This window comes from Myotis nattereri, assembly GCF_964212035.1.
Source record: "Myotis nattereri genome assembly, chromosome: 1".
Lineage (NCBI taxonomy): Eukaryota > Metazoa > Chordata > Mammalia > Chiroptera > Vespertilionidae > Myotis > Myotis nattereri.
Genome location: NC_138075.1, coordinates 172,942,455 through 172,962,691, shown reverse-complemented (window position 1 = coordinate 172,962,691; position 20,237 = coordinate 172,942,455). Strand labels below are relative to the sequence as shown.

The 20,237-nt window shown below is 40.5% G+C and overlaps 1 protein-coding gene across 1 annotated transcript in view; it reads left to right on the top strand.

Moving 5' to 3' along the window:
- Nucleotides 1-20,237, top strand: part of PKD2 (polycystin 2, transient receptor potential cation channel) — a 58,921-nt gene that overhangs the window by 15,204 nt on the left and 23,480 nt on the right. The window contains exons 3-7 of the mRNA XM_081109655.1: nucleotides 3,020-3,153; nucleotides 6,173-6,423; nucleotides 10,232-10,456; nucleotides 13,171-13,399; nucleotides 19,437-19,604. Coding sequence (XP_080965781.1) covers nucleotides 3,020-3,153; nucleotides 6,173-6,423; nucleotides 10,232-10,456; nucleotides 13,171-13,399; nucleotides 19,437-19,604 — 1,007 coding nt within the window. The remainder of the gene's footprint in view (nucleotides 1-3,019; nucleotides 3,154-6,172; nucleotides 6,424-10,231; nucleotides 10,457-13,170; nucleotides 13,400-19,436; nucleotides 19,605-20,237) is intronic.

The following is a 20,237-nucleotide window of genomic DNA, read 5'->3' as shown; positions in this document are numbered from 1 at the left end:
AGACAGTTTTGGTTCATTTACATGCTGATTAATTGGTGATGCTATGATGATATTTTTTTATTCTGGCTTACTTTATGGAAAGGAAACCTGGGAGCTAAGACTAAGTAGCAGAAGAAATATATGCACGTAGGATATATATATGTCCTTTGCATTATATTTTTTAATATTCTTCTCTCCTTTCTAGTCCTCATTTAAGGTTACTTATTTTATGCTGTAATTTTTTTTCTTCACAATTTAGTTAATTTAAGGAGTGAATGTTGCCTTCTAAATGGGCTTTCTTCATCAGGTACTGAAAGCAGAAATGATATAACAGTCTTATATTTCTACTGCATTTGATAGTATGCAAAATGTCTTTATATACATCTCTCCAGTTGAACTACACAAAAGCTCTCGATGTTATTATTCCCATTTTCTAGATAATTAAACTGAAGCTCAGAAAAGTTAAGTAGTTGGCCGAGAGCCCAAGACACTGAGACCCACAACATAGAGGCAGACATTCAAGATGAAGCAATGTGAAAACTCAAACCCAAATCATTCTTACTTCAAATACAGGGGTCCCTTAGGTACAGCTTAGATGGACTCATGGTGCAGCCGACTCCTAGACTCTGTGGAGATGTCACTCAATGATATCCCACAGACCAGACCAGGGCCTGGCGTAAGGAAGGGACTGGGGTAATGTTTGCTGATTGATTGAATAATCATACCCTCAAAGCTAGATGGCATTGTTTCTCTGAATATCCAGCAGGAGGCGCTACATAGTCAAGGGGATCTGTCACTTTCCTTCAATGAAGCCATTAAATTCCATGCAGGTCCTCAGAATTTCAAAACCAAAATTGAAAATACAAGAAAATAAAGGAGATATATATTTTAAATCATTGGCTAAAATCTATGTACATATGTAACTATACCATTTTTATGAATCAAGAAATTTAAGTAATTTGTCAAAATTCTTATATTAGCAACAACAAAAAATCCAAAATGATCTGTATTAATCAATCAATTCAATGCAAATTCCAATTTTAAGTTAATTTAGAAAAATAAACATTTATTTAGTTGGCCTTGGGGAGCCTTCACTACTACCCTTAAGCGTCATATCAGCTTTGTTCCCTGGATGACTCTGTTCCACAGAAGGCCTCTGTAGAATTCATTGTACCTTGTCCATCGCTCTGTGGGGCTGGGAAGGCAGTGCTCTCTGCCCAGGAATCTCTGAGCTCCTCTTCTTTAGGGCAGAGATCACATCCTACTCATCTTCATGTTCAACACCTTATTCCGTAACTGTGAATGGATTACAAGTCTGCTCCAGTACAGTTTTTGAAAGGCAGCAGGTCATGTAACACTTAACGAGGAGTGTTCTTGTCCTAATTAGCAAGTCAGAGGATGATAGGTGGGGAAGCCTAGCTGAGGAGACTGGAAAACGTTCCTCCCCCTCTTACTACAGACACACGCCATGTGGATTAGGTGTGTTTCCTGCTCCCATGGCTGCTTGACATGGACTCTCAGACACACTTTTGTTTAGATCACTATTATCCACTCCTCTCTTTTAATAATCTAAATTTTCTATGACGCTCCAGTGGGAAAGGAATTATGTGAGAGAGAGGTTTTACTAAATAGCATTTAATCCCAAATCCTTTTTAAATGCATTTTATGAAGCCTGAGATTATTATAGAATCAGGTAAGATTCACCTGCTAAGTGTTGAGAACTGTGGTCAAAAGAAGTATAAAATGTGTTTCCTCTGGAAGCTTTGTATCTGCTAATTATAGGAATTATAGCATATTACACCTGCAATCATTAGAGTCCAGAATAAGATAGTACTCATTAAAGTGCTGACAGTTTTAATAGATATGTTATAACAATCTGATTAAGAAGGATGAACCACTGTTATTGGACATTTAAGCGTCAGCCACTGAATTAGATAATTTTTAGTTATTATTTTTATTTAAGCACCAAAAAATCCTATGGAATAGCTCATTATCCTCATCTTACAGAGAACTTAAGCTCAGAAAGTTTCAGCAACTTGCATAGGTTACATAGCAAGTAAGAGGCACAACCAAGATTCAAACCCTAATCTGTGACCTGCTAAGCCTATACATTACCTTCCCACTCCCTCCAGGACTTTTCAGAATGAACTGGTAAAATCAGCCAGTCCTGGTGGCTGGGATGGAGCTTGAGTTTAGAGGGTTTCATACAGGATTTGATAGGTGAGAGCTAGATGTGACTGTACCTGTCAGCATCCTGAAGGGGCAGAGGTGAAAACCTTGAAGTGGTAGCTAAAGAAAGTTTAATGAAGTGACTATTTGCAGAGGTGTGGTGGAGTGGTGGAGACCTACAAGGGGAAGTGAGACACTCAGGAAAGGTTCTCACCTCCAGGCTTGAGGAAAAGGGGAGGGAATGGCATGGCATGAACCTAGTGTGGCTGTGGGAAAAAGTTTTCCCCAGTAGCCAGGGCCGAACTTCGAGAATCTCCTGACAGACTTCATCCAGGTGATGAGGGGATGGAGAGTAGGGGTGGAGGGAACAAACTCAACTCTCTCCTCATGCCCCCAGACCTCCTTCCTGTTCAGCCCTATATTGGCAAGTGTGGTACGGTCTATAGAGGTGAGCCTCAGGGCACGCACAGAGCAGGGAAAGAAGAATGGAGAATAGATCTGGGAACAAGCGGAGATGGCCTGCCCGCGTTATTGCTGGAGAGTCCGCGGCACGTGCACAGCCGTGGGCTGAGGAGCTCGGCGTGGCCTCTGCTGGGACATGTGCAGATCAGCCTCCCAGAAGCGCTGAGAGAGGAAGGCCAAGAAGCAGGTTGGAATCCCAAAATGTCAAGTAAAGGCGCCTGATCTTAATTCAGTGCTCGGTACTTAGTTTCATTTCACATGTCAATGTTAGTTTCTTTGTTTTCTAAACCAGAGAACTAGGGAGCGCAGGAATGGCAAAGGGAAGAAGACGAGGGTGTGTGCTGTCCACCGGGAATGTGGGAGTGAGGGCAGGTGCCCTCGGGCTCATCTGGCTCTCTCTGTGTTCCAGTGACCTACGGGATGATGAGCTCCAGTGTGTACTACTACACTCGGGTAATGTCACAGCTCTTCCTTGACACCCCCGTGTCCAAAACGGAGAAAACTAACTTTAAAACGCTTTCTTCAATGGAAGACTTCTGGAAGGTATTTACCAATGACTTTGAAAGTACCTCTTGGTCACTGAAAATTGTTCATTTAGTTCATAAGTTAAGTTTAGCATCATTTGCAGGGCCTGCCATGTGGGTTGCTGGAAGTATGTAGCCTTGCACCATGCTGAGGGTTTCATGTCTTAACATATTTAATCGCCATAGTAACCATACAGTAAGTATTAACGTTCCCCAGGTTGTAAATGAATCTCAGTTTGGTTCAGAGGAATTCCCCATAGCCAGGGAGTAAGGAAAGCGGGCTTTATTCTAGCCTGAAGGACACTTCCTCACCAGGTTTATAATTCATGCAGTCATTCATGATTCAATAACTATCTGTTGAGTATCTCTTAGGATGTAAGGCCCATGGTGTAAAACTTAGTTGCTTTTTTTCTTGCTTTTTTAATTTTTTTTTTATTTTTTGTGTCTTTGTTGATGATGGCAGGTACGCTAGACCAGTCAGTGCCTGCAGGCACGTTCTTTCAAAGATCTCTAATGTAAAATTAAACCCAGCCCTTCCCAAATTGTCACAGATTCCAGCATGGTGGAAGAGATAAGCAAGGAATGATACCATAGGAGAAACATCCAAGTAATCTGGAAGATATGGGACTCAGAATCTACAAAAATTGTGTGTGAGGGGGCAGGAAGGGATTGGAAAGAAAATGATTATTTCTTCATAAGGAGATACTTTCTAAAATTCTTATAAAACCTGGGGATCAGAGCTGCTTATTTTAAAAATAGAGAAAACTGGATCACAGGAACCTGTTCATTCTAAAGCCTGAAAATACTTGGCATCCAAAACCACACTTGCATAATATGAATATTTTCCTAGGCAAATCAGTTTATCTCTGTTGATCATCTGATAAGACACTGAGAATGGCTCGATGTCTTTCCGATAGGCAAACTAAAAAGAAACTTCTCACAGATACACAGAATTCAATGATAATAAATGCCAAGCTCTAAAAGCAGGGGTGAGCAAGGTTGGAGAGTTCACCATATAGAAAATAATCCAAACAATTAAAAGATCCACCAGATGGCAGACTGGTAATCAAACTATAGTCTTTTCCTTTCCAAACAAGTTTTGAAGCTTGATGATTAATTATTAACTTTTAATCAGGGAAAGTGAAATTGATCATGCCTGTGGGTTTTTGTAAACAGCTCCCTCCACGCCCCCTACCTTCAGTCCTAAAGCAAAAATCAGAGTTTCCATTTAGTAAGCGCCCACTGTGTGCCTGTTGTTCTGTGGAATGATACAAAGAAAATTAGCATGGCCCTACACAAGGATGACACTCAAATTTGTGAAGTGTTCTGTGGGGTTTTTTAAAAATATTTTTATTGATTTCAGAGAGGAAGGGAGAGGGAGAGAGAGAAACAGAAGAGATAGAAACATCAATGATGAGAGAGAATCATTGATTGGCTGCCTCCTGCACAGCCCCAACTGGGGATCGAGCCTGCAACCCGGCATGTGCCCTTGATTGGAATTGAACCTGAGACCCTTCAGTCCGCAGTCCGACGCTCTATTCAATAAGCCAAACCAGCTAGGGCTGTTCTGTGTTTTTTAAAAAGAAATGTACTGTTTTATGATAGATTTGAAATATCACATGCAATTTTAAAAATTAAAACTTTCATCAGTAGCACCATAGCAATTAGGTAGCAGCAAACAAAACACTGCCAGACAAATATGTTGAAAAGCATTCACAGAAATGCATTGCACAAAGTTCAACTTGGATCTTTAAAAATAAAATAATATTCAAAATATTACTACCCCAACTCTCAGATTTAGTTGTATGTAGAAAAATTTAATTTATATATTTATTCTATAATATATAAAACATCTGTATACACTTTATCCATTTCAACTGCATAGACATTAGTTCCAATTCTAAAAAGACTGAAAAATATGCTACTTAATGTAGCTTTTGTATGTTTGAAGACTGTTGTTTAATATGCATAAAACGTCAGAAAACCAGTCAACCAGTGTTTTATCTTTTTCTGAAAATACATTTATGGTACAAAAAAAAGATCTTTACACAATAAAATTTAAAATTTTAAAACTTAAATTTTTTTTTAAGTTAAAACATCTGTAACATTGTAAGTGCCTTGCACATATCTCATTTTATAGAGTCTGCTAAATAAAATAGTCTAAATATTAAATATTAATGATAACCAAAGTGAGTCTCACAGGAATCTAGTGAGAATGACCAATAGTCATAATAAAAGGCAAATCTCAACTAAAGCCAGTAAAAAGTGCTGCTTTAAGAAAAATTATAATCATAAAATGTAATGGTTTCATGGATTTGCCTCACTGGACACTTTCATTTGATAACCATTTGTGGAATAAAAACATAAGCCTCCAAAACCTAAAATATCAAAAGATTGGATTTATTGGTTTCTTTTTATACTGTGAAGTGAAAACTGCAGGGTTGAGCCTCTTTGAGATGAGAGCATTCTGTTTGTATGTTTGTTGAGATCCAGACCATCCCCTTTCAAATCAATGTAGTAACTATGCAAAAAATGGACATTGACCAAGACGGATTGGCTGAATGGATAGAGCATCGGCCTGCAGAGCCAAGCATCCTGGGTTTGATTCTGGTCAATGGCACATACCTTGGTGGCAGGCTCCTCCCCAGCCCGGGCCTTGGTTGGGGTGGATGCAGGAGGCAACCAATTGATATGTTTCTCTCACATCGATGTTTCTCTCTGTCTTTCTCTTTCCCATTCTCCCTAAAAGTCAATAGAAAAATATCATTGGGTGAGGATTAACAAAAAGAAGATAATAATAATTTTTAAAGAAAATTTTAAAAAATGGACATTACCAGTGCAGGAGCCCAGGAACCCAGGCCTCACAACTAGCAAATGATGGAGTAAGATCCAACTTAAATCCCTCTGACAGCAAAACCTACCCTTGCCACTCTGCTGTGTTCACAGAGTACTACACTGTTGGTCATGCACACATTCCGGGAAGGAGCGAGGCAGCCACGGAGCTTGAAGCTTTTCAAAAATGTTCCCTGTGCTTTCAGTTCACAGAAGGTGCCTTATTGGATGGGCTGTACTGGAAGACACAGCCCGGCAACAGAACTGAAGCTGACAACCGAAGCTTCATCTACTACGAGAACCTGCTGTTAGGGGTACCACGGATACGGCAACTCAAAGTCAGGAATGGATCCTGTTCTATCCCCCAGGACCTGAGAGATGAGATTAAAGAGTGCTATGATGTCTACTCTGTCAGCAGTGAAGACAGGGCTCCATTTGGTCCGAGGAATGGAACCGCGTAAGTGTCTGTGGCTCATGGCCCTGTGCCCTGGCCTCTCACCGACATTCATTCATTCATTCATTCATTCACCTAAGAAGATGCCCTAACTGACTCTTCAATGCGTATATTTAAGGTTGTGGCCAAACCTTTGATTTCTCAAGTTTTCTCTACTTTTTACCCCCTTTCAGCTTCTAAATACATATTTTTCAAGAGGCTAAATCCCTGGCCGTATGGTCTATGAGAAAGAAGCTACTGGGCCTTTGGAGGTTTCTGATGCGATGCCTGGATCTTAATTTTATAGAGTCAGTAGTATCATCCGCTGGGTTATTTCTAGGAAATTTTCTGGTACAGAAGTTTTTTTTTATGAGTGCTTAAAAATAAATTTTTGTTCAGAATGCAATTATTTAAAATGGATACTAAGCCTATGGGGCAGTTTTTCTGTCTTCTCAAATGTGTTTATGATTTTGAGTGTGTATTTGTAATGTGCATATTTATAGTGAATTTATTTGGTGTGCTCTTTGGCAAGCATACCTAAAACATCTTGTGTATTAGGGAGGACAGTCTTTCTTTTTAGAATTACTGTAGTTATCATAAAGAAATGAGGCCCAGCCAGTGTGGCTTTGTGGTTGGGTGTCAACCCATGAACCACGAGGTTGCTGGTTCGATTCCGGTCAGGGCACATGCCCAGGTTGCAGGCTCAATCCCTAGTGGGGGACGTATGGGAGGCAGCCAGTCTCTCTCTTAGGTGTTTCTATTTCTGTTTCTCTCTCTCTAAAAGTCAATAAAAGTGAAACGTATTTAAACCTTAAAGAAAAGAAATGAGAACTCTCAGGTTTTCCTGTGGTGGGTACTGTCCTGGGTGAATTACTATGGTAAGAATTGCCATCTAAGCTTTTCTAAGCTAATTCTGACCGTTCATCTGGATCCCTTTTCTGGGAACTGAGGCTCCCAGAATCCAGATTTGTTCATACACAGTGGGGGGAAAACACCTTTTCTGTGATCATATTCTTTGTCATATAATGCACACCCTATTTAATACCAGGGTCCACAAGAAATTAGTAAAAATCAGAGATTTAGAGTAAAGGGACTAAATACAAAAGACTTTTTTATGATAGTGATTTTCTTTTCCAATGCTCCTTTTTCTAGTTCCTGCAAAGCATATATGTGCCCTTAAACTATAGTACCTTATCCATTATTTAACTTTATCTCACGTCGTAAATAAGAGAAATGTGTGCAACCACGACTCCATGCCAGATGCTATTTAAGAAATGGTTGTATCCATCATCTCATCGGCTCTTCACAAAGCAACTCTGAAATAGGTATCATCTCCATTTTATAGATGAAAAAAACAGGCTCGCTTACCCATAGCTAGTACATGGAACCAAGCTGGGATTTAACCAGCCTGACCAAGGTCTGTGTTTTCTCCTTTCATGTGAGTTATGTTGTTAAGGTGGCTTCTTGCCGCCTGCACCTCCTCATCAGTCTTCAGCTTCTTGGGAGCAAGGGCTCTATTTTGTTCACTGCTGTATTCTCAAACCCTGAATAGTGCCTGGACTGGAAAGATGCTCCGTAAGTGCCTACTGGGTGCATGGATGCATAAGTGATTTCCACTGAGTGTGGACTACTGAAGAGGATCTTTCTTATGTGTACCTAAGCTGCTTCTTGATCCTGCCATATTCTCAGGTTACTCCCATTTCTCCTTCCCTTCAACTCTAGACTTCCTGAAAGAATAGCCTTCACTGCCACCTCCACTTCCTTATTATTGATTCACCCCTCAAAGCTCAAAACCCTCGCTTTTGAGATCTCCCTTAGAAGCCACCAGTGACCTCCAGTTAACAAATCCACTGAACGAGTTCTCAGTCTTCATCCTAGTCAACCTCTCTGCAGAGTGTGCCAGTGTTGATAGCTTGTTCTTTTGACTTCTGTGAGTGACACTGAACTTGGGTTCTCTTAATTCTGTAACCCCCTTCTTTACTCGCCTGTCCTGTCTTACCCCAGGGTTCTATATTCAGATCTGTTTTTCCTTTCTGTATACTCTTTCTTTATACTCATCCCCTTGAAATTCAGATGGTTTGCACTCTCATCTCTGTTTGATGATTCATCATCTCTTCAACAAATATGCTGTCACCATGTGTCTGGCATGTTGCAGGCGAGGTCTTCCTTTTCTAGCAATGCCCCAGAGTAGCAGCAGTAAACAAAACAGAATCAAATACCCTGTCTTCACAGAGCTTACATTCTAGGGATAGTAGGCAAATCTATATTCTTTTATATGTCCCATCAGTCGCTATAGTTCAATATAGACATTTTGAACTATATCGGTTCAAAAGAAATATATAAGAACTTTGGACATGGACACGTCATGACCTATGTACATGTGGTCACTCAATTGCTAGTTTCAATATGCTCCAAACTGAACTCATCACTTTCTTACTAGATGCTCTTCCTTCTGTTGCTGGGACTACCATCTTCACATTATCCCCAAAGAGAGTACAGAGTCATTTTTGAGATATCCCCTGTCCCTTGTCCCTGTTTCCAAATCAGTTGGCAGGTTCTGTGGACAGTCACTGCAGTGGAGACACTGTCCGTCTTTCCTTCTCCTTCCCACCGTCACTGCTCTGGTTCAGGCCTGATCACCTCTTGGTTACTGCAGGGACTGCTGACTGAGCTGGGCAGGGTTCCCAGGACCACCCCCAGGTCCTGTGACTCACTGGAAGGATTCACAGCACTCAGCACATACTCATGTGCATGGCTAAGGTTTATTGCAGTGAAAGGATCATAAAGCGAAAACAGCAGAAGGTGCAGGCAGGCACATGGAACAAAGTTCAGACGGAACAAAGGGCAAGCTTCCAAAATCTCCTCCCAATAGCCTCACATTAGATGGTTTTCATCCCTCCAGCAGCCACGTGTAACAACACGTGTGAAACGCTTCTGCTCTTAGATACCCAAGGTGTTGACTGGGTGCTGGTCACATAGGCACCCCCTGGCACATACCAAAACCCCAGACTCCCAGGAGGAAAGCAAGTGTTCAGCCTAAGCCACCTTGTCTGTACAGACAGCTCGGGCACCGTGAGCCACTCCTGCCAGTCAGGAAAGTGTGTTATCAGTGTAGGGATCTATTTATCAGTCAAGTTCCAGGTGCCAACCAAGTCCAACTCTGCAAGCTGGCCTTCCTAAGGAAAGGCCATCTTGGACCTGCTACATTAACTCTTTCCTGCGCTTGAGCTCTCTGTTGCTCACCACGCCAGTCTTTCCTGCTGCCACCAGAGTAACTGTGTTCTGAGTCTCTTCGAAACCTTCTTTTCGCTGACTCCATGCTTGCCCTTCACAGTCTTGACTTCTGTAGTGACGCTGAACTTAGGTTCTCATCGTATGGGGGCCACACTGAACTACTAGCTGAGTGCCTTGTACTACCCTGGCCCTGCCTGGCTCCAGCTTGAAGATGCCTTTCCCGCCCACCTGTGTCATCTAGTCCCAGAGTACAGGTACCCAGGGAAGGCAGCCATATGAGCTAAGGGCTAATAGCTCAGGGTCTGGAGACAGACAGTCATGATCTAGATTCCTGACTCTGCCCTCAAAAGCTTTGAGACTTAAGTTGTCCTCATTAAGCCGCAGGGCCCTCATCTCTAAAATGGGAATAATAACTCTATGAGAATTAAATAAGAAAACACTTACGAAGCGCCATGTCAAGCGCCTTACCCAGTTCAGAAAGACATATATATTTTTTATTACATACTCTTTTTACCGGGAACCAGCCATCTTTGTAATTGCCACAAGTCTTCCACGGATTTTACCTGTCTGTTTTGTTTTCATTTTGTTTTTTAATTAGTTGGATCTACACGAGTGAAAAAGACTTGAATGGGAGTAGCCACTGGGGAATGATCGCAACTTACAGTGGAGCTGGCTATTACCTGGATTTGTCAAGAACAAGAGAGGAAACAGCCACTCAGATTGCTAGTCTCAAGAAAAATGTCTGGCTAGATCGAGGAACCAGGGCAACTTTTATTGACTTTTCAGTGTACAATGCCAACATTAATCTGTTCTGTGTGATCAGGTATGTACCAAGGCCACTCAGCCCTCCCATTTTCATGTATTTGTAGGTGCATCCTAATCTAGAGATAGGCCAGAAAACTGTTGCTTGCAGTTGTCAGAATGATAGTGTTAAGTAGCTGAGCTGATAGGGAGGCAGGGGTGAAAACTGAAGGCTTATTGGAATAATGATATTGGAGGGAAAGGAGTTAAGATCCTGAACTATAACTGATTGGGGATAATCTTAAATCTGGTCCAAATTCATCCCAACAGCATTGTTTTATTAACGTATATTTTTACCCCTTGTGAGGCTGATTAATGCTCTATGCTCCGTGACCAAGGGCCCCAGCCATCAAATCTTGACTCATTTCCCTGAGTCTCCCATTCTCAGATGATGCCCCTGCTATTAGAACATTAGCACATTGGTAGGAGCTATTTCTGGGTTCAGTAGGGTACCCAGGTACCTACTTCTGCTCAAGATTCACCAAAGGCACATAAAGTTCCTTCTACAGATCCTGCGACATTGCCATCATAACCACTTAGGTGACAGTGAGGAGACTGATGAAGATCCCACTCACTTGTCTGGGCATCTTGTTCATTCATTCATTCATTCATTCATTCAGCAAACACGTATTTAGCATTTAATATGGTGCCAGGCACTGTTCTAGGCTTTTGGGACACTCAGTGAAGACGATAAAGATACCTTGCAGAGCTTGCATTCAACCTGAAGATAGATAATAGACAATTAACAATAAACAAAAGAAACAAATTAGTTAAAGTGTATATTAGAAGGTAATATGTACGATAAAAAAGAAAAGTAGAATAGGCAAGGGGATTTGGGGTTCGCCCACTTTAATCACCCTGGTGAACAACACGTTGCCAGCACCCAAACACCGCCAACATGAATTACTTGCGCGTATTTTACTCACCAAATAAGAAGGATAAATTCTCATAATATCCTTATTTTGTTATCAATTTTGAGGCTAAACTCAACTCGGCTTTACATGGCCAGTTGCGTTTTCCCATACCTTGTATTTAACAACTTTTGCAGAAAGTAATATCACAGAAATGAATAAAAATCGCAATTTTTATTGAATGTCTTAACAATTCCAGCAAGGATGGGAAGAATGGATAGAAATAGGCAGACAGTTCTGACTGACTTTTAAGGAATTATCTATTTATAGAAACTCTTACGTATGTCTTTCACTTCCTCCCCGTATTTTAGGAGTGAATACTGTCAAGGCACTTACTTCATTTCTCTACACTGTTGTCTACATTTCGGGAAGGGGTGACAGATGGGGGTGAGACTTGGCACAGAGGCTACTTCCTGCCCTTGTGAGTTTGCACTGAGGCGGTCACGAGGCTCTTCATTTCACTATTGCTCTCTTGAGTTTCAAATAGTCAAGAAAAACGCAGGAGAGTGTGATCAATTCTAATTTGCTGTGGCCCCTGCCTGTGCTTGAGTATTGCTCCTGTGTGAGTCCTATATGCTCAGGCTCTCCCTGTGGTCACCCATCCTGCAATGGGAGAAATGGTTATGTCTGATGCTGAGTAAAGGTCCTTTAAAAGTCTTACAATGAAGGAGTTAGAGATTCTATTTCTAGTTTGAAAGAGAGGCTATACCATTAAGGGAGTCATTTAATTTTCTCAGAGTGACACCTACAAAATGGCAATTTGGCAAGAACCATCCTGTTTAATTATGTTACCACTAAAAATCAATGCCTTCAGTAGAAATGGGGGGTGCGGGGGGTCAGACATTTACATTTACTGAGACCTATTTACTGTGAGGCAAGCATGTCAGACTCGTGGCCCGCAGGCCGCATGCAGCCCACAACGAATCTTTTTGCAGCCCACCAATATCACGGTGTGAGCCGTTACTTACAATTACTGGTATGAAAGGAAATAAGTCTCTTGTCAGATCCAGAATTGCTGACATTCATCTTAGATCAGTTTTGAAAGTAATCATAGCGAACAAGATTTCCCTGAAGTAGGAAAGATAGTAGCAGAGAAGAGATGCCAAGTATCAGGAAGAAAACATTAATTTTATCATTGCTTTTTTTTATACTATACTTTTCGAAATAAACCTACGTTTCTATGAAAATTGAAGCTTTTGTCTTTTTGCAGCCCACATAAACTTAAATCTTGTTTATTTGGCCCATGTTCGTCTTGTTGAGTTTGACATGCTTGCTGTAAGGCTTTGGGAAGGGAAGCAAAGACTACTCCCAGGGTAAATTATTCAGTGCTAGTTAGTGTTACCAAATGAATGAATGGGAAACTCCGTCCCTATCGTTATATATGTACAAAACATACACTTCTCAACCAGATCGTACATATTTTGAGTGCATGACATATTTCTTCTGTTCTTCATTGTCTAGTAGAATGACTTGCATTTAATAAAAGGCCTAGAAAGGCTTGTTTGTTATTTAACTTGTACATCACAAAAAAAGTGTATATAGCATTTTCAAAGTATAAAAACCAGAGAGATAGAAGGGAGACTGAGGAGGAATAATCGCTTTAGTCTGAGAGGCCTTGGGAAACCTTTACTTTTTGTTACATAAAATTCTACAAGTCTGGAGTCATTGGCTTTGATAAAAAAAACATTTTGCCTCTAGTTCGGGGTGACATGTGATTGCAATTTGATTACCTTCCAGTGCAGGGACAAAATAGATGGACGTCCTGTCCTGGATGCATTCGTATGTTGTTATCGCTACTGTCTTAATTGTTCTTATTACAATGCAGGTTATTGGTTGAATTCCCAGCAACAGGCGGTGTGATTCCATCTTGGCAATTTCAGCCTGTAAAGCTGATCCGATATGTCACGACTTTTGATTTCTTCCTGGCAGCCTGTGAGATTATCTTTTGTTTCTTTATCCTCTACTATGTGGTGGAAGAGATATTGGAGATTCGCATTCACAAGCTACGCTATTTCAGGAGTTTCTGGAATTGTCTGGATGTGGTGATCATTGTGGTAGGTTCGAGAACAACACCAAATATCCACCTCCATTATAAAAACACATTAATGAAAGCCTGTCTCCTCAGCATTGTGCACCTTGATATTCCTGAAGGAGAATCTGAAACCTCCTCTGTTACATCAACTGCAGTGTTACTCATTATGTCCTCATTTTGCATGAGTAACCCCTTTGAATCAGGGAGTAATGAGGCATTTGCAATCATCTCTCAGCCACATTAATAACAAAAATAGCAATAATTCACATTTGCCTTTGCCATGTCATGAGATGTGGGGAAGGAAACAATCTCTTGTGTTATTGATTCTGTTTTTTGCTAATGATATTTTTCTTCAACTAGTAAAAATTAATACATAGTTTTCTGCACATGTGCAAGAAGAAACAGCCTGAAATATTTTGGGTTGCAGAGAAAACCTCCCCACAGTTTACATTTTTTTGCAAGTAGCTTACAGAGTGCAAAATACATGGCCAGCAAGGTTTTCTGTATGAGGTGTAAGAAATCATAAGAGTTATGACAGAGTCAAGACTATTGCCTGCCCCTGACTCTATTATAACTTCTTTTTTAAAATATACTTTTTATTTCAGGGGAAGGGAGAGAAAGAGAGAGAATTTTTAGGAGAATATCAGCAAATCAAGGACATTTTTCTCTCATTGCTATAGTCTTCAGGAAATTTCAAATAAATAAATGGACAGCTGTTCCCTTAGCACGAACACTGTTTCAAGGATCAGAGATTGTCCAGGGCTTCCAGAGCAGATGATTCCCAAGAATGTTTGACATGAGCCTGCACTTTGCCCCAAATCAAGATTTCCTTTCTTTTCTCAGTGAACTCAGACAATTTCTTTTTTTCTAATGAAGGTGAGGTGCTATCATTTCCAGAACAATAATTCTTACATGAATATGTAAGAGAAAAGAGAGTAAAGAAGGCAGAATGAGGTGGGAAAAGAAAGGAGTGTAGAGATGGGAGAAAGGAAATAAAGCTGACATGGGATCAGATAATATAGTTAATCTCTTTAAGAGAAGGACAATAGCTTTGATTAAAAAGGCATTTTTTTTATATTTTTATTGATTTCTGAGAGGAAGGGAGAGGGAGAGAGAGATAGAAAAATCAATGATGAGAGAGAATCTGATCAGCTACCTCCTGCATGCCCCTACAGAGGATTGAGCCTGCAACCCAGGCATGTACCCTGACTGGGATTCGAACCGTGACCTCCTGGTACATAGGTCAACGGTCAACCACTGGGAAACACCAGCCGGGCTATTATAATTTCTAACACTTTGTCAAGATGGTTTCCCTTCAGGAGCATCTTAACCACTTCCTTTCAGAAGCATCAGAGTAGAAATGTATTTTTGCAAGTTTTTCTCTCTTCATCAGTAGCAATCTATTACTAAGCACTGTTACACAGTTAAGCATATAATGACATGCTTAACTGTCACATGCTTAAAAGTTGGCCAGCAGAGATGCCCTCTGAAATCTCAGTAAGTGATGCATCACCCTCTTAATCATTCTCTCTTCTAGTATTCTACTTTCTTATCAGTATTCTTCCCCCGAAATCAGAAATCAGTTTGGGAAGCCTTTGCATCAAGTCATTTATCGAATCATCAGTAGAATTCGTTGGTAAAATATAGAAAATATGTTCTTGAATGTTATTAATAAGTTAATCTATTATATTATTGAATGTAAAAATGATATTCATGTGTGAATAAAAGAATACTTAAGGCAAAAAGAACTATATAGACGTATTGCATGGCAATAAAAATATTGACAGGAGCAATAGTAATAATTGCTAGCACTTGAGAAGCTATCTGTGCTAAGCACAGTTCCAAGTGCTTCTCATATACATAAGTTCATATAATTCTCACAATAACCATCTTCACTGCTCTGCCACTGCCTTGTAAGCCATGCACATGTGTACTTCAGAAAGAGCTTTTGCTTAAAATGAAAATACAGAAGAACATGGTGTGGAACTGATCCGACCCTGATGCAGTTAGAAGTGCATCCCTCCTTTCACACAGTTCCTATAGGTAAACTCTTGATCCCCAAAGTCTCAATGGATTAATAATGAACAAAGTTACAGAAAAATTGCAGTATTCAAGGAGGCTGGAAAGGTGATGATACTAGAAGTAATTTTTCAAAATAGTTCTGGATTGTATGATGGCTGACTATAATCCATATACATTAAAAATTATTCTAGAAAACAATGAATGGGACTATAAAGATGCAAAACATACTGATTTTGTTTATATGAATATATTCATATTTACGTCATTGATGATAATGGTAAAAAGGTACATGTAATTTTGTCTAATATCAATCTTCTTTTTCACTAATTACTCCAATGTCAACAGAAGGGTAGTCAGTGGCATTCAGCCTTTTGTGATTATGTTCATCTGTCACTGAACATTTTGATAGCATATCCTAATGTGTTGTAATTATCTAAGAAATGTGTGTGTGTGTGTTGATTTAAAGGGTACATTTGTAAAAAAAAAAAATACACAATATTGAATTTAAAGATTGGGATAAATAGAAATAGAATTCTAACAGTTTCTTGTCACCTACCTTGAAGTTTTAATATTTTCCTCCCAACTCCAGTGAATTGCCTCATCCCACTTTGAAGACCACTGGAAAATACAACTGATGGTATCATGGAAATTAATTATAGTTTTTTTTGGCTCAGCAGCCACAACATTTTGCAAGTATTTCTTTGAAAACTTGCTTCACTGTGCTGCTGTTCTTATTTTCCTTAACTTTTAGTACTGCCAAGACCACACTTCAAACAGTGTGCTTTAAAAAAAAAAAAAGAAAAGAAAAGGAAGGAAGGGCTAGTGGAATCTCACTTCTTCAAACCTTTCCTGACCCAGTGGAAATAAGGGCAGACTTTCTGCTCCTCTCTCCCCACGCCCCCCTTACAGACACACACACACACACACACACACACACACACACACACCCTGTGTTCCATTAGACCTTGAACCCTATGAAAGGGCCAATGCTTTTTTGTTTGATCTGGCCCAAATTTGTTTGCCCACCTGACTTGAAAAAGTCCAACTGAAACTTGAAAAGAAATGATACACTAATAAAAATATAACATCTTAGAATTGTTTTGAAATTATCTCCTTTATTTATTGTGTGTGTGTGTGTGTTTTCCTAACACTCTAAAGCAGTGATGGCGAACCTGCCGGGAGCCAGTCTATCCTTGCTGTTTCAAGGGACCCGGCATATATGGCATACTGTTCTTAATATGTTTGCTCACCTTCTTGGCGCTGTGTTTTAACCAAGGTCACCTCTCTGAGAAAGGTTCAATCCCCAGGTAGGGATTTTCCCCTGAAGTTAGGGAGGGAATAAAACCTCTTAACTAAGTGCCAGGTGGGAAATTAATCACTTTAACTATGAATAATCATGCTTAAGCTACATAATCTTTACTCCCTGGAATGGAGATAAGAAACGCCCTAACCTTTGAAATAGAGATTGATAGGATTGGAATCAACTGGTATAAATACAGTTGAAACAAGACAACAGCAGACAGAACTTAGGAGACAGAGAGAGGGAGACAGAAATTGGCACAGAACCTACACAGAACGTTCTCTAGAGACAGAAGAACTTCGCTGGAGAGAACATGGCAAAAGATCCTGGACAGAAACTGGCCTCAGAACCTAGAGACAGAACCTAGCGAGAGAACATGGCAAAAGATCCTGGACTGAACCTGACTACAGAAATTGGCAAGAGAACCTGACTAGAACCTGGTGACTGAACCTGGCTGGAGAACCTGGACAGAACCTGGCTGGAGAACCTAGCGAGGGAACATGGCTACAGAACCTGGCTGGAGAACCTGGAGAACCTAGCAAGAGACCATGGACACAGAACCTGGCTGGAGATCCTAACCAGAACTTCTCTGGAGATCGAGACCAGGACTTGGCTGGAGATCCTGGCTAGGCTGCTGATCAACTGAACGCTGTCTCCGTGTCATTCCTTCTTCGCCGACTCCGTCCACACCTTTGGGGACCCCTGGACCTGCTGGGGTTGGACCCCGGCACGAACCTATGACATGCGTGTCAGAGGTGACATGCGAACTCATTTTTTTGGTTGATTTTTCTTTGTTAAATGGCATTTAAATATATAAAATAAATATCAAAAATATAAGTCTTTGTTTTACGATGGTTGCAAATATCAAAAAAAATTCTATATGTGACACAGCACCAGAGTGAAGTTAGGGTTTTTCAAAATGCTGACACGCCGAGCTCAAAAGGTTCGCCATCACTGCTCTAAAGTCTACAGGCTTACTTCACCTACGTAATAGTCTTTCAAAACTAGCAGAATTACTAAAAATAAAAAAAGGAAGACTGTTAAGAAGTCTAAATTCAAGTAATTTTGTTGAGGGATAGGTCTCACATGGTGAAAATAATTTATTCACCAGATATTTTCTGAATACCTACTATGTGCCTGGTACTGTTCTGGTGTTAGGGATATAGGAATGAATAAAAACACCGGAACCCTTGCCCTCGGGAAACTTATATTATGGTAAAGAGAGACTGTTCTTTTGTAAACAAGGATGAGAATTCCAAAGAAAACTCAGGAAAGACATAACAACCCAAATGTTCACAAAATCTCTTTTCTTTCATTCCCTATTTTGAAGGAAAAGTCTCAGGGAAACTTAATGTGTTGATATGATATCGATATTATATAAATGACTACATGTTCCACATTTGTCCTGTGCAGAGTGGAACAATGGATGGAGAACACACTGTTCTGAGTGTGTTGGGTAAAGGGGTGGTGTTGGTTTCAGTCAGTCAGCACTTCCCCCAACTTATTTTTCATCCCTTTCAGCTAAGTCCATGGAGAAAAACATCCTAAGTATATTCCAGAGAGCTCACAGAAAATATTCCTACAGTACAGAAATACAAGATTGGCTCTAGAATTCCTTCATAAAGAGGAAAAGGAAGGTGGTGAAGTTGGCTTTGCCAATGTTATTGGCAGCCAGGCAGATCTTTGATATGATAACCCCCTGGGGCCATGATCTGGATGGCGTCTCAGGAAGGGCTAATGGCTCAGCCAGTGTTGCTCAGTGTTTGAGCATCAACCCATGAACTAGGAGGTCATAGTTCAATTCCTGGTCAGGGCACATGCCTGGGTCATGGGCTTGATCTCCATTGGGGAAGGGGAGGGGATGCAGAAGGCAACCAATCAATGATTCTCTCTCATCATTGATGTTTTTATCCCTCTTGCCCTCTCCCTTTCTCTCAAATCAATAAAAACCTATTTTTTATAAACAGAGAAGGACTAATGAAGTGGTCAATGACCATCATCCATGAGAAGAAAGGGAGAATGTGCAGCAAGGGTTACACCACCTGTCACAACCTACCTGCCCTGGACTCAGACTTCACATGAGGGCAAGGGGTTATGGTTACATACTAGCACTTCCCACAGATACATGCTACTCCAATGGTGATGGATGCAAGTATAGGGCCCAGTGTCCCCTCAGATATGGTTTTATAGCCCAGGACCAAAGCATGTGTGAAAAGTTGGTGGTCATGTGTTAAGAGACAGAAACAAGCCAGAGGAAAACCCTTGGTCCATGTACTCCCATTGCAAACTTTCTTGAGCCCTCTCTGTCATCATTCCCTCCCTCTTAAAAGGCCAAGCTCATTCTTTCCTTAAGAGCATTCCTTTTAATATGTCTTTCACTCTTCACCTTATGTTGTGTGATGCCAATTCCTGAGTAGGTTTTTGTATTATTTATCATTGTATATTTATTTGGTCTTGAACTAGAGTGTGCATTCCTTGAGGACAGAGTTTGTGCATTTAACTTCTGTTTGCTCATTGGATTTCCATTCCTAACTAGAAGCAATATACTGCTTTATTTGTTTTACGGCAGTGCCCAACACTTTCCAGTTATGTGAGTGACTTTTATGAATGCAATTGGGTGAGAAAAATGTTGATCCCTAGAATTAATACAATGGCAAAGCGAAATAAACTAGTCATTTTAGGGTAAGTTACCTATTTCTAAAACATTGTAATAATAGGGAAGTCTTTTGTTTTGCAGCTATCAGTGATGGCTATAGGAATTAACATACACAGAACATCAAGCGTGGAGGTGCTGCTACAGTTCCTGGAAGATCAAAATACTTTCCCCAACTTCGAACATCTGGCATACTGGCAAATACAGTTCAACAATATAGCTGCAGTCATAGTATTTTTTGTCTGGATTAAGGTAATGTATAAATTTCATTCTGGATTTTTAATATTTTCCCTTCTTTTTATTAACATGAATCACACAAAATGTTGGAGAAATTTGCTTTTGTAGCCAAATTCAAATAGCCAGCCAAAGCTGCTCCGTATTTTAAAGTAAGCTAGTGGGACTCATTTGATCATTCCTCTTGCTGTGAATGATGCTCTCTTCTACCTGAACTCTTGCAAGACCTGTCCCTGTAAGTTTTGTTTAACAGAAGCAATAGGGGCCTTTTCAGTATGGCAGCGGGGCTGGGAGCCCCAGGCTACTTTAGCAAGGACAGGTCACCCGGATATGGATGTGACCAGATGAAGGAAAAGGAACTGGAGGAATGGAGACGGGGGCAGGCATACTGATTGGAAATGCTCTCTAGAAAGATTGCTTCTTTTCCAGGTAGAGGCCATAGAGAAGCTTTACCTAGAATTGAGGTTGGAACAAGTACCTCTTCTGAGCAGTTCCTTAATCACTCATTTCCTTCTTTTCCCAAGACATAATGTACATTTCTATGTATGTGAAAGGTTGGGGCATTTCATCATATACAGTAAGCCTTAGTTCTGGAGATGCAGGAAATTTCCGTCATTTCAAGGCAGCTGCCAGCCTGTCAACAGTGTCAAT